Below are 15,924 nucleotides of genomic sequence, written 5' to 3'. Positions count from 1 at the left end.
TATATATATATATATATATATAATTATTATTATTTTTTATATATATATATATTTACACACACACAGTTGCAATCGAAATTATTCAATCCCCATTGCAAATCAGTTTTTTTGGCAAAATTTACAGACTTTCAGCTGTTTGAAATGAGCAAATCAAACAAAAGTAATTAAAATAGTTTCAACACAACACAACAAATGTTTCAAGTGTTTTCTCCAAAATTAAGTGAAAATGCAACTTTTAACTTTTGCATTTTCAAATGGTTTGCAATGGGGGTTGAATAATTTCGATTGCAATATATATATATATGACATTCTACATGAAATACTGGATAGTTCAGATGATGACTACTAATTATATTTTTGTTGGCCCTAACAAAAAAAACATTTTCTTGTGTGACTTCATCTGGAGATTATTATTTTTATTTATTATTTTCAAAACATCTTCTGAAACTCTCCTGTCTGTTTTCCATTTATAATGTCTAGAAAGTATTAATTACATTTATTTATTTTTTATAGTGAATTTATCAAAACCTATTGTTCCAAAGCACTTTACACAGAATAGTGCCCTATAACACTCCAGTAAGCAAGTTAAACAAAACAGTAAAAATGTTTTTTTTTTTTTTTTTTTCAATGTATACAGAGCATACATATGTACTGTATGTACTTGTAAAGTTAATCTGACCAGATACAATTCACCATGATATTATTAGGTTAAAAAGGCTAAAAGCGTCCCTTAAAGATTTTTTTAGTCAAAGGTGTTTTATTATTGATATTATTATATTATTATATATTATAGTTTATAATAATATTTTTCAAATATATTTTTATTTTTTATCATTTTAGTTAAAGTTTAAGTCTATGTCTATGTAGATTGTATTCATTTTATTTTATTTTTTAGTTATTTTAGTACATCAAGTTAAACTAAATGCAAATGAGAAATGCTGCCTTGGCAACTATCTTAAAAAAAAATGAGTTTAAGGTTTTTATATTTTATTTCAGTTAACATTTTATTTCAAGTAATGAAAAGGATTTTTATTTTTTTATTTTTTTTAGTTAACTAAAAACCTGTTTTGCACAAACTTCACAACAAATCCATTCTCTCACAGTTATAGAAATGACAAGTGAACTTTTTACTCCAAACAGATGAAATTTCATGTCTGAAAATAGAAAAAAAGGTGAAGTGTACACTAGTGACAACATGGTCTCATGAACTAGCATGGTGTGCAATCTTTGCTTTTACTGTAAATCACCATTCTACCAGAAGAGGACAGTATAATCCCACAATAAGTTCTCAAGGTCCAATAAATCATTTCTAGACAAAATCTTTAAGGACCATGACACATAATGTGACATAATGAATAATATACTTGATAGAAATCATTTTCTTCGTAAAATTCAAGTGAAACAATTTTCCAAAGCCCTCCAGTTCCCCATTTTAGGGACAATTATTGTTAGTATTGTTAGTCATAATTTATTAATATCGGATCTCCTTCAAACAATGTTTCAGAATGTTTCATCATTTTGTTCTTTTTTTTTTTAATGATATATTAACACCAAGATGTCACAGAAATGTTGTAAAACATGAACTCCAGAAGTAATAACATCAGTGGAAATTACAGTTAACATAGTCAATTTAATGAGATTTTTGTTTATATAAAAAATAAAATGAAGATCACATACAACTATGTGCATTAGCAATACGGCGTAAACTCTAGAGGCGCCCAGCCCAGGACAATAAATCTCCTCAGTATGTTTTTTTTTTTTAAAGACTTCTCATGTTACACAGCACATTCCTCTCCAAACCTCCACTCTGCTTTCCCTTCTCAAGTCCACCATCCTCCTGCAACGTGTTGCTAGAGATCAGTGCTTTGTTCTGAGACTTTGGAGACTTTGCATTGGAAACTGAAGAATAAACCAAGGGAAAGTCACTAAACAATCTGACTTTGGATGCATCTCACGTATGGTCCAGTTAAGATGAGAGCTTTGCGTTCTGGAATAATAGTGTGTTTGAATGAGGAGTGCAGGAATTAAGATGATGTGGCGCTGATGCTGTGAGTGAACAGCCAAAGCATTAGGCTGCTGACGTTAGTGTTTATGATGGTAAGTGTCCAATTGAGAACTGTTCATTATTATACATTTTAAAGTTGCTAGAGTTTATGTTGCACAGGTCATGTTCTTCAGTGAATTATCAAATACCTGTAAGCATTCATTGTCTGAGATGAGTTTTTATTGTTTAACTCACAATGCGAACTCTCACCTAAGTTCGATAAGTTGGAATGCATGTTATGTATCTGAATTCTGTATATGAAAATAATAGTTCTGAGACAGATCAAAAGAATTTGTTGTAGTGCTCTTTGCAGGACATGGCACTAAAGCACATTGTGTGTATTGCGATCAGACCTCTTATTTACACTCTGCAGAAAACACTCTGTCAGTTATGCAAGATGCATCCAAGAGTTGTACAACTTTTACAGCATTGAGAGTTCTTTGAATCATTCATCCCAGCTCCAGCCCTCCCCAGCAGACCCTGTTAAATTCCCTTACTCAGCAGACACAAAGTTAACTGCGTTCTGCCTGTGAGGGTTTGGTTGCAGTTACCATGCATTTGCATTGCTATCATTTGCAGAGAAGGTGATGAAAAATCATATGTGGTCTTTATCTGCTTATCATTGAACCGCTAGGATAAATCTAGTCTTGTATGAGGTAAAATTATTTAAGGTTATCTTTGATGTGGGTCACTGCTTTAGGCACAATTTAGAACATAGTGGACACTCTTTGCTGTTAGAGTCCTTTAATACAGGGATTCCCAAACTGTATAGTCAGCCGCACCCAATATTTTCTTAAAGATTTAATACTGAAATGATATGTAATATTTTTGTGTTTTATTTTGATTGTTTTTATTCTAAGTCAAGTCACTTTCATTTATAGAGATTTTTACAATACAGATTGTTTCAAAGCAGCCTCAAAGTAAATTACAGGGAACTACAAACTTTAAATATGAGACATTCAACTTCTGCTGTAAAGCAACTCTAGAAAGACAATAGTGTGCTTATTGTATTTAAAGGAACACTCCACCGTTTTTTTAAATAGGGCTTATTCACCTTCTTTCCTACATTTAGATATAGGTGGGCAAATGCATTTTTGTCTCAGTGCATGCTTTGTTTTAGTTTGACAGGGTCGGTGCAAGCTTAGCTTAGCTTAATGAATGGATTCCTTTGTTGCCAGCTAGCAAGTAAAAGTGATCAAAAAACAAAAAAACACCTAATTACTTCTTGTGGCCTGCGTATTCACAACGAGTACAAATAGCGATGCAGATTAACACTAGGTGATTTCCTAGGCAGATATTGACTTGGGACTATATTAGGGGGAAGCACAGGAGAAGCACTGCTACTTGGGCTCAAAGAAGGTGAATAAGCCCTATTTCAAAAAACGGTGGAGTGTTCCTTTAAAATTATTTATTTGAATTATTAGCTTTTCAGCCAACCGCAAACCCCTTGCAGTTCCCTCAAACACCAGTTTGGGAAACCCTTCATTAATAATGATTAAGTAAGGAATAATTGATGACTGTTGTCTGTTGAATTATAAGAAAATAATGCTCACCACAAGCGGTTAAGCGTGTGTGAGTCCGTGCGTATCTCAGCAGTCTTCGGCAGCAGCGTCTCTACTAGCGAAACTGTAAGCTTATCTGCTTCATGAACAGCGCCGTTGTTACCTCACTAGTTATAAATGTCATGTAGCGTTTATGTGGCTAAACTCTTTTACTGATAAAATTGACAAAGCAGCGCTGACAACACGTTTATAGCGAGTGTGTGTCCGTACTATGTGTGTGTGCATTTGAGTGGGAGAGAGAGCGAAAGAGCATGCGCTTTCCCTGTATAATTAAATGTAATTTTGTGGCAAAATCATTGAAATAGTTTGTCATTTTTATCCTATTGTTTAATTATTATTTTTTTTGCTTGGTCCGTGTCATTGTGGGTTTTGGTTATTTTGTTGTTGTAGGTTGTAAGGACCTTTGAAATAACTGAAAACATTTGGCGAAGTGATATGAACGTGATGCAGTCAAGACCTGCCTGGAACTATACTTTTGCCTAATGTTTACCTGAAAATAATTGCACACGCACAACTTAGAATGTTCATCAACCAATCAGATGTAAGCATTTAAGAGCCCCCGTAGTAAGGAAATAATGCATGTATAGAGGCATTTGACAAAACACTTTATTGCATTTGCTGGCACTGGCATACAGATGTTGATGTAAAATCTGGAATTTAAAGAATTGAATCTGTTTTTTGAAAGAAAACCAAATTATCAGACCTCATAGAGAGATTTGGTAATTGTCTGCATGACATAACATTTTTTACACCAAAACTAAACCTATGACAGATAGCTGTGTTTAATTTTTTTTTTTTTTTTTTTTTTTACTTGTAGCCAATTTCCTTTTTTAAACAACCAGAAACTCTGGGCACTTACAATTTTACTTTGGCAAGAGTTAAGAGTTTTCTTCTGGCGAAACTTCCAACTGTTTTGTTGGAATGGAGATGGTGTTTAATTACAGGTTTGAGGATTGTTGAAACCAGGATGCTAAAAGCATCTGCAATTGTCCATCTGTGGTCCTTGTTGTGTGTACAATAAACTATTTTAAATGTATTGTCTGATTTATATATGTCTATAGCCTTATGTCTCATCAATTTGTGTTCTCTAATCTTACATGAGCATATATCTCTTAATTGTTGGCAAGCTTTGGGATAGCCAGATGTTTTCAAAGCAAAGAACATTTATCTAATGCACATCTGTCAAGAGTTCCAATTAATTTGTAAGTTATGTTTGTGTTGTTTTATGATAGCTGGCAGGACTTTTACTAGATTATAAAAACAATACTGTGTTTTTCCAGATTTGTCACAGATTTATGGATTCTGAAAACCCAAATAATATTACCATTCCAAAAAACCAAAACATCACTATTGTTTAGTGAAGTCTGCTTCATTTGCAGGTGAGTTTGAAATGTTCAGCATTTTATTCAAGAACCTGTGTTGGAACATCAGCTAAATGTGACTCATTGCTGAACATCTTGAATTGACTTGTAAAGGGAACTATTTTTGAAAATATTCTATGCCATCTGTTTGCCAGTCACTGCTTAGCTCCTGAGAGAGCAGTATTTTCTACAGATAACTTTAAGTATTGCTGTCCCAGATTCCCAAGCAATAGTTAAGAACACCAGGCTTATTTCTTTCCTTTATTTAACATCGGTGGGTTTTATATAAAGTAGTAATAATAAGAAATAGTAGTAATTTTATCATGGTAAGGGGAAAAAAAACAAACGTACATTATTATTGCTTGTATCATGGTAAAACAATAATGTTCTTTGAAGTACATTGAAGTATCTTGTAAGTACCATAGGACTTATACTAACGTAAAAGTTTGGAGTCATCAATATATATATACTGTATATACAGTATATATATATTTTTTTTTTTTAAAGAAAGAACATTTATGTAAATGTATGCTGTTATCATTTTAACATTAATGCAAAAAAAAAAAAAAAAAAAAAAAAATCTAACGCAAAAAAAATCACGGTTTCATAGTTTCCACAAAAATATCAACAAATCAGCATATAATATATTAGAAGCATATAAAAAGAATATACGCAAGATTGCTGAAGCTTAAGTTTTTCTTTACTCTGTGACCATCATCCACCAGTGATGTGGTGACATAGTAAGACTTAAAGACTTGAGTTTTAAACAACTGATTGTTTAACAGTTGATTACTTTTTTTTTTTTCACCATGAATTGAGACATAACTCTGACTCACACATTATCTAGAAGTCATGTCTGCAGTGTTATTGGTCTGCCTGTTAATCAGAGGCAGCCAATGAGCAGTGAGCTGTGCACGAACATGGCAGAGTGAGATAGTCACCGAGGGAATTAGAATTGATTGTTCGAGGAAGTTCTGACATTATAATAATGGCTTTTCAAATTGCCATGGAGTAACAGCACCTGCACACAATTTTGTTGAGCTTTTGGACCAAGTCGGTGTAAGGGAGAGACTAAATGTAAATAATCAAGAAAGATGATGATATTTGTGTTTAGCTATATCTAGAGGCACTGCAAGCAGGTAGCCTGTTACTGAATTCATTTGGTTCATCCAGCAAACGGATCTGAATTTGTCTGAGGTAGATATGCCTGATTTTTTTTTTTTTAATACAAACTTACTTTGTGGTACTTATTGGTTTAGGTTTTTCTATACTCTATTTAAGGGGGCTTCAGCTTCCCGGTATTTCATCTAAGGCTACATCCACATTAATCTGGATAAATTTGAAAACTTTACAAAAAAAAATTCTATTTGAAACTATGAGGTATGTATCAGTCATTTGATGCATGTTTTATCCATAGATATCTATTGTTGTGTCCAGCATTGTTGTGCAGCCTTATTAAAGATAAAAAGTTTCCTTTCAGTCAGTCATGTTCAACATTAACTAAACTAAACTAAATGAGCCAATGCACATTGGCCTGCACGATTTGCATTGCGAACTCCACCCCACGAAGTGCATATATGAGGAAGAGAGCGTGCAATGCACATTCAGCTTTTCACTTCGGAGCCAAGTGGTTGTACTGTTCTCTGCCAGTCACCTCTAAGAGTGTCTGAGATTGCTCTACGGGAGAAGTTCTGCATCCGGTGTTGGTGTGATGGCGCTTCAGCTGTGGTTGTGACTTCAAAGAGATTTGAAAGCCTTCAAGAGCTTGTTGCACACTGCAGGCGGCACTAAATCCTGCAAGCTGTACCGCGACCATTTCCCCTGTGCACTCTGGCATTGAAAGAGCGTATTTCCCTAAAAGAGCAAGCATTGGTGTTACACTGCGTCTTTTTAAAGATATCATTCCACCCATGTGTTTATGGATGTGGTCGTTACCTGGCTCTGTCTGACAGTCACGGTCGCTGCCTCAGGTGGCAGGGCTTAAAGCGTGCTTAGGTGGTGTTTTTGGATGAGTCATGCACCCATTGCGGTAAGATGACATCACAGTGTTGCGGTCGAGACTGTACCTATACCCCGATCTAGTTCCTCTACTGGTAATCAGAAAAGGGCTACTTGGCCAGGGTGACCTGAGGATCACACTACCCACCAATCCAATCTCCGTGGCCCCCCCACTACTCTAGCGCACTGCAAGCTTTGGAGCTTCCGGATAAAATTGCTGGTCCTTCTCATTAGGGACCAAGCGTTTCATTCGGGGCTCCGGCGGAAAACAGGATGTCGATTGCGGCGTCGGAGGGTGAGCTAGAGTATGAAGACGGGCATGAAGACCCAGCTGTGTTGCCCCCTTCGGGGAAAGAAGCATTGATCGAGTCTGACCCAGAGCTGACAGCTATGCTTTCCCGGGCCGCTGAAAGTGTTGGGCTCGATTGGAGGCCTCCATTGTGTCCGAAAGCTCGAGGCTGGATGATCGGCTTCCTGGGGTGGCTCACACTGACCATCAGCGCCCCGCCCCAGTGCATGATGAGGTTACCAGATCGTGGGTGGCACCTTTTTCTGCCCGAAACCAAGCTGGTGCCTCCTCCCCCCTCACTACCCTCGATGGTGGGGCAGCCAAGGGGTACGTGGAGATCCCCCCGGTGGAGCGCTGGGTAGCAATGCAGTTGTATCCTAAGGGCATTGCTGCCTGGAGGGGTAATCCACATCTTACAAGGCTTGTAAGTTCTCGTCTGTTCTTACGGCCAAGGCTTACAGAGCCGCTGGACAGGCCGCCTCTGCCCTGCATGCCATGACTCTCCTGCATGTATTTCAAGCCCTTAAAGACTTGGACGAGGGTCATTCTGATCCACTGCTAATGCAGGAGGATCGCTCTGCCCCGTTCAAAGGATCTCTTTTCTCGGTATGGACATGTAATCGGTCAACCTGATAGCACGCCTCACGGTTAAATGTGCTCGGTCGGTGCTGAACTGCCTGAACTCCCTCAAGGGCAGGATGGCGGCCCTACTGAAACTATTTCAGAGGCTCTTGGGGCATATGGCATCCGCAGCCACAGTAACGCCTCTCGGATTAAAGAGAAACGATAGAAGGGTTAAATAAAAAAATGCAATGATTTCTCATCAACTAAAACTATGAAAGACAAAAATGACTAACATGTGACTAAGACTAATTTTTGTCTGCAAATGAAAACTATACCTAAATCAGAAATGGCTGTCAAAATTAACACTGATATGGACTCAGATGCGCGCACTTTCTAAAGCACTTGCTGCTTGGTTTATCCATAGTTTGTCTTCGATGATCACATGCTGCAAACAAAATGGCTCCTGAAGAAAAAAGCTGATGATGTGTATTACAGGCACCTTTTTGTACTCGCCGACACTCTGCTTGTGACATCATGGACTGTCGTCTGCCAATGGATATAGGCATGAGGTTACACATGCCTCAGACACCGGTCACGCTGATGGCGTTCCCCATGGCGCAACGTCAAAGTTCTATTTTGAAAGGGAACGTCTCGGGTTTCCCCATTATGGCAATTGTTTGGGTTTTTTTTGTCATAGATGTTATTATCCAGCAAGCAATAGCCGTCATTTCACCATCTAGGTTAACTATATACCTGATATAGTCTGGCTATGAGTAACCCACTTCTAGCCAAAATAACCTTGAATTTGGTTACATGTCGTTTTTGCCAAAACAACTTGCAAGATGTAAGATATTCCATCATGTTTCTTCACTCATTTCATTTCTTTGTTATCTAATTGATGACTAGTCTATTCTTGGGCTATGGTTAGACGTCTATAAAATGTTCACCGACAGCTCAAATTTGGCCTTGTTTTAGCCTAAATGTCTGGGCTGTGTTTGAAATGGCTATTTAAATGCAAAATGGCTTGCTGGGTAATCATCACATATTTGTTCACATTTTGTTCTGTGGACAGTGTTTGTTTTTGTTTATGCAATGGATGTTGAATGTACGCTTAATGCCATCTATTTGTGGTATCTAAATTAATACGAGTAGCCCTGCATCTACATGTGCACAGATACTAGTGTTTGGTTGTGTACATCTCCATTACATGTTTGGTTGTGTATTTATTAGCTTACCAAAGGATGGGTTACAAGAGCCTGTTTCTGTATTTTGTATTTATTTATTTTTTATGTGGCTGTGTGTTTCTCTGTTGTTGTTGTTGTTGTTTTTTGTGTGTGAATATAAATGACTGCAGCAGACTGTCAGTGACACATTTTCATCCTACACACAGAGACCTGCACATTATATATTTCTGGATGACACTAGTGTCAAAAGCATCTGCTCCGTAATAAAAAAGACACTCCACTGATGACACTCTGAGGTAGGACAGACAAAACAGCAGATGGTTCATCCCTCTCTCATTTCTCTCTCACTTTCCCCCCCTCATCGCACCTTTCTCTCCCCCAAACCATTTGCCTCCTGCATGCAATGGTATAGCCGATCCTCCTATACGGCTAGAGGGTAATGCTGACATTTGCACAATGCATGAAAGATCATACATCAAACAGAGTTTTCCTTACAGCCGGTCATGGTACTGTATGGAAGATCTTGGTATGCTGACATTACAATTTGTGTTTAGTCTGAGGGGGCTACAGAGTTTCTCAGTGTAAGCATTATGATATCTGTTTTGTTGTTGTTTGTTTGATTTTTAATGGAAAACAAAACATATTATAAAGATATTTTTGGTTACTTAATCTCACCCCTACCCTAAACATAAACTACATAATAGGTTGATGAATGCACAACGATAAAAAAAAATGTAGATACACTATCTTAACCAATTTACCTAACTAATTCTTGAAAATATAAAAATGTAATAGACAGATGGATGTACAGTGACAATAGAATTGAGTGAGTCTTTGTTCTCTGTTGTCATGAGATGTTCATTCAGATCTTTCATGCAGCTGTCATAAATAACCACTCAGACGCTGACAATTTGTTTGTTTCCTTTGTCTTGCTCTTGGCAGAGATAGATGATGTAAAGTAGTCTGACATTTCTATATAGTCTTTTCATTCAATCGGAAATTCAGCAACTCCTACTTTCTGGATAGTATTTGATGCCAAGAAACTAATGTGTATGTAATGGACTAATGGCAATTTGAAGATGTATAGAAATCTGACAGAACTGGCTGTATTTATTTAAATGAATGTTCTGGGTTAATACAAGTTAAAAGTGGAGTGTTTAATTTTTGTGGCACTTGAAGCAACAAATGGATCTACAAAAATGAATGACTGTTTTAAAAAAAATGTCAACCCGAACACTCCTCCGATCTGTCATTGGTCATCCAAACAGATCACACTGCCCCAAAGTCATGCCATTGGTTGAGAAAATGTTGCTATGTTAGAGTGGGCAGAGTGTTCAAATGAACAGAGCAATGTTGCAAACAGAGCAAATGGCTTTACTATAGTTGTCTCTGCATATTAAACTAGGATAGGAAAAGATATTTTACTTTCAAAAAAGGAAACACAGTTCACCTTTAAGATCCATTGACACTGACGTTTTTGGCTTAAATAAATAGATTTTCAAGGACAAACCACTTATCCTAATTCTATGATGTACTGTAGACACATAGCAGCTGAAGTGAGAGAGGACAGTGAATGAAAGCACAGGGAGCTGCTCAGAAAGAGTTTCTCGAATGATCACAATTTATTTTCAATGAGAAGGGCCAGTGAGCAGGTGAGTGGGAGCTAGAACTTCCACAGAAAATGGTTTCAAATTTTCTTGTAGGCTTTGCTCTATTTTCTTCCTCCTGGACTAGCCCTTAAAAGTGAAAGTGTGACATCTAGTTTTCTTTTGCTGTCCCCTGTCGTTTAAGAATAGCTTGATAAACTGCTCGAAAGAACAAACTCTCATTCAGATGTGCATTGTTTCTTTTTAGGGAAAGCGAGCAACCTACTTTTGATTGAAATAGGGGTCATTTCAGTTTACTTCAGTTTACTTCAAAATTCAACACACTCATAATTATTTTGCGTTTTGGCGAATTGGTGGCTAATTCGTCATTTGTATTTTTGTGCAATCTACTTACTCCCCAATGACAATTGGGTTTATGGGTGGAACTTCATGCTTACTTTTTTTTCTAAAAGTCTTTTGTTTGTTTTTTTAAATATGAAATCGACACCTCAAAAACACAGTTATGTTTTCTCATGAGACCGGTTTTGGAAAATCATAAAATAATTTCACAGTTGTTTTAACCATATCATATGTTTCATATATACACTACCGGTCAAAAGCTTAGAATACTTACGATTTTTCTCTCTTATGCTCACCAAGGCTACATTTATTTGATCAAAAATACAGTCAAAACAATAGAAAATTTGTAAAATAATATTAATCAAAAATAACTGTTTTTTATTTAAATATATTTTAAAGTGTAATTTATTCCTGTGAGGGCAAAGTTGAATTTATTATTATATATATATATATATTGAATAATAACAAATTTAAAAAGAACAGTATTTATTTGGAACAGAAATATTTTGTAACATTATACATTTCTGCACTGTCAATTTTGAGAAAATGTAATGTACACTCACCTAAAGGATTATTAGGAACACCTGTTCAATTTCTCATTAATGCAATTATCTAATCAACCAATCACATGGCAGTTCCTTCAATGCATTTAGTGGTGTGGTCCTGGTCAAGACAATCTCCTGAACTCCAAACTGAATGTCAGAATGGGAAAGAAAGGTGATTTAAGCAATTTTGAGCGTGTCATGTTTGTTGGTGCCAGACGGGCCGGTCTGAGTATTTCACAATCTGCTCAGTTACTGGGATTTTCACGCACAACCATTTCTAGGGTTTAGAAAGAATGGTGTGAAAAGGGAAAAACATCCAGTATGCGGCAGTCCTGTGGGCGAAAATGCCTTGTTGATGCTAGAGGTCAGAGGAGAATGGGCCGACTGATTCAAGCTGATAGAAGAGCAACTTTGACTGAAATAACCACTCGTTACAACCGAGGTATGCAGCAAAGCATTTGTGAAGCCACAACATGCACAACCTTGAGGCGGATGGGCTACAACAGCAGTAGACCCCACCGGGTACCACTCATCTCCACTACAAATAGGAAAAAGAGGCTACAATTTGCACGAGCTCACCAAAATTGGACAGTTGAAGAAAATGTTGCCTGGTCTGATGAGTCTCGATTTCTGTTGAGACATTCAGATGGTAGAGTCAGAATTTGGCGTAAACAGAATGAGAACATGGATCCATCATGCCTTGTTACCACTGTGCAGGCTGGTGGTGGTGGTGTAATGGTGTGGGGGATGTTTTCTTGGCACACTTTAGGCCCCTTAGTGCCAATTGGGCATCGTTTAAATGCCACGGCCTACCTGAGCATTGTTTCTGACCATGTCCATCCCTTTATGACCACCATGTATCCGTCCTCTGATGCAGGATAATGCACCATGTCACAAAGCTCGAATCATTTCAAATTGGTTTCTTGAACATGACAATGAGTTCACTGTACTAAAATGGCCCCCACAGTCACCAGATTTCAACCCAATAGAGCATCTTTGGGATGTGGTGGAACGGGAGCTTCGTGCCCTGGATGTGCATCCCACAAATCTCCATCAACTGCAAGATGCTATCCTATCAATATGGGCCAACATTTCTAAAGAATGCTTTCAGCACCTTGTTGAATCAATGCCACGTAGAATTAAGGCAGTTCTGAAGGCGAAAGGGGGTCAAACACAGTATTAGTATGGTGTTCCTAATAATCCTTTAGGTGAGTGTATATGCTTATTAAAAGTATTTATTTCTTTTTTTTTTTATCTTACATACCCCAAACTTTTGAGTGTATCGTTTCCACAAAATATTATATAAAAAAAAAAATGTTTCTTAAGCCCCAAATAAGCAAATTAGAATGATTTCCTGAAGGATATAGTAACACTGAAGACTGGAGTAATGTGTGGTCTGCAGCCAATTTTTCATAGAGAGCTGCAACAATGCGTGAGTTTTGCTCAAAGGTCCAGAATATACTGAATGTAATTTTTACTATATGAAGGTCCATCCTCCCAAGCTTCTTGGAGGACATCAAGCACTCCGCTAGGCCAACGTCCATAGAGAAGCTTGAAGGGGGGAAAACCTGTGGAGGCTTGCGGGACCTCGTACACAGGGAATAACAGGGTCTCCAGCCATTTAGTCCTATCCCCCCCCCCCCGGCCACTCACATGCTTCCACGGTCTTTTCGAATAGATCCACAAATGCCTCTTGGTCGTCCTGTCGACATTTTAGTGAGAGGCACATGAGCAGTGGTGGAATGGGGTGCTGCAGACCGAAGCTCCTGATTCATCCAGCTCTGGATGTCTCTCCTGGTGTGCCTGGAAGAGGGCACGGAAGCACTGGTCCTGGTCTTCCCTTATATCCAGGAGCGCCTGATGGTGCTCTTGGTGGAGGCCCGCGCACTGCATGGTGGCAGCAACCTTCGCCTCCCATGTTTCAGCACTACTGTAGCACAGGTTCAAGGAAATGAGGAGAAGGCAGGGTCGGCTGAGGTGTACTCGGATATTTTATTCACAAAATAATACCAAAGAAAATAAACTGTACTTGATCTACTTATGAACAGCGCATCTCCTGTCTAAATCTCCCATTGCCGACTCCACTGAACAACCCCTCACCACATTAAGTAAGTTAATAACTAATGATCGTTGCGACGGAAGTGAATCAATCAAACTAACTTTAGCTGGACAATAACTTTATTCTAGAGCTGCTATAAAGCCAAAACACTTTACTTTAATTTCCTATTATCAATGTAAAGCTGCTTTGGAACAATCTACATTGTTAAAAGCGCTATATAAATGAAGATGACTTGACATAGTTATTTTAAATTGTAATAAAATGTCGTCTCGGTTACATGAAGGATGGAACAGAGACGACCTATTGTCGGTCACGACGTACGTCGAGAGTGACCGACTGATAGGGAACACCACATTTTCATTGTATTTTTGAACAAATAAATGCAGCCTTGGTGAGCATAAGTTCTTTCAAAAACGTTAAAAAATATATTTGATCATGCCAAACTTTCAGTGAAGGGTTTTATCACTACTGGTAAAATTAGCCCAGATGTGCCAAATTAACTGAGGAGATAAGAGAAAGAGCTGGCAAGAACAAACAAGAGTGATATATATATCACCTTACTTTAACATTTCAAACACCTTGCTTTGAATAATTGACGGTGAAATGCAACTACCATGTCATATTTTGACTGTAGACAACATGTTTATTGGATTCATTTGGAGGTTTTTTATGTAATGCTATTTGGTTTTTATTACTTCTATACTTTCTTTCCATTATTTCACCAGTATCGGATTTATACACTGTGTTTTGAGTTATGAAGGCGTAGTCTGTGTAAGTAAGACCCGGAAAAACAATAACTTTGGGATGTGAGCATGTTTTCCCCAAAACATTGTACTTGTCTGAGTAATTCCTCTTCATGTTCTCAGTCTGTCTCCCTGTGTTTGTTGTGCTTGGATTGCTGCCTTGTTTAACAGTGTGATGTCTATGCCATACTTGTTTGTGCCGTTTGCACTTGCCAGTTTAGCACTGTGGTGTCAATATGCTTAGTTGTTAAAAGGAACACTGAGAGCTTAATGCAAGACACTTTTTGCCAGGGTCGTCTCTAAACCACAGATACAACAACTCTGAAAGTTCAGAAAGATGAAAGTTCAGTACATGTTAAGTTTCACACCAGCTATTCAGTACCTTCAACCCTTTCATTTAAACTTCTGAATGTCTAGTCACCTTCCCCTTCACTCACCAGTGGGTAATCAAACACATTTGACACTTTCAGAGGTCTAATATTTGTTAATGGTTATGAAGGTTTTGTTTCTTTTTGTTTTGGCAGATATTCTGTGTCTCTGGATTAGTGTATTTACATATCCACTTGCCTTAAAAGAAACATTAACTTTTTTGTGTAAGTTAGCAGTCAAACAGGCCCTAACCTGTCCAGACTGTGTCTCAACTGATGCTCTCCTCAGCCTTGTGAAACTTCACACAAGATATTATTTAAACTGAAGCATAATGGAAGTCTTTCACATGTGCGATCTGCTAAAGTCATGAAAATATCAGCCAGGAAAGAGAAATCTCACAGAATTGAGACTTTTCTTTCCTGTTTAGCATCCAAATATATGTGGAATTGAAATACATGGCAGTTAGGTCTCATGCACATGTTTATGCCTTATATTGAACCTTTTTTATGTCTGCAAACAACTAATATCAAACATGCTTTTAATCTGTGGGCTATATTATATAGGCTAAATGTTGCCCATATGAAATGCATATTTTCTAAGGTTTTGTATGTTACATTCTTCTCAAATTGTGTTGAGGAGTAACTCATCTACATTTGTCAGTATCATGACAGAGTAGAGTAGCTTTTTGAGTTACAAACTACTTTTTTCTAATGACTATCATTATTTAGTTATAAATTATATCAAAGTATGGCAATACATATTTAAATTTATTTTTCTTTTTATTAGTAGCTTGTAATGTGCGTTGTAGTTAACTCATTTTTCAAAAGAGCTTCACTTTAGTTTGACTACTATAGCTTGTTGCTTGTTGTTGCTAAGTTTACCTAACAATGTTTGACACAGTAAACAAAACAAAAAAAATCTAGGCTTTTCATCTAAATGTTGTGATTTTTTCCAAGCATCATTTTAGTTTTTACAGTTGTGTGTACAGTTTTGGGAGGATTGGTATCTCTTCTAAACCTTAAATGACAGGCTTCGCCCAGTTTGGAACAGGTCATGGCTAGGGCAGGAACATTAGAGACTGCAACTAAAATAATAAGCCAAATGCAATAACATTCACAAGGAACTGTTTATTTGATCACTACTGTTTGTTATTAGATGTTAAAGTCGGCATGAAATGGAAGTTGCAATAGAGGGCATGATTATTATTTTTATTTAAATAACTAGTGCAAAATGCCCGTGCAAAATCCGTTTTTGTGTGTG

The 15,924-nt window shown here is 37.3% G+C and overlaps 1 protein-coding gene across 2 annotated transcripts in view; it reads left to right on the top strand.

Annotated features, from left to right (window-relative positions):
- Positions 1-1,815: 1,815 nt before the first annotated feature.
- The window catches only part of gask1a (golgi associated kinase 1A), a 45,451-nt gene continuing 31,342 nt past the window's right edge, over positions 1,816-15,924 (top strand). Inside the window, exon 1 of one of the 2 annotated variants that reach the window (XM_079895806.1) lies at positions 1,816-2,097. In XM_079895806.1, coding sequence (XP_079751932.1) covers positions 2,092-2,097 — 6 coding nt within the window. In that variant the 5' untranslated portion in view covers positions 1,816-2,091. The remainder of the gene's footprint in view (positions 2,098-15,924) is intronic. The other variant, XM_079895807.1, reaches the window with a different exon arrangement.

Source organism: Squalius cephalus (assembly GCF_949319135.1).
Source record: "Squalius cephalus genome assembly, chromosome: 15".
Lineage (NCBI taxonomy): Eukaryota > Metazoa > Chordata > Actinopteri > Cypriniformes > Leuciscidae > Squalius > Squalius cephalus.
Note: the sequence above shows the minus strand (reverse complement) of the source record. Positions and strands in the feature narration are given on the sequence as shown.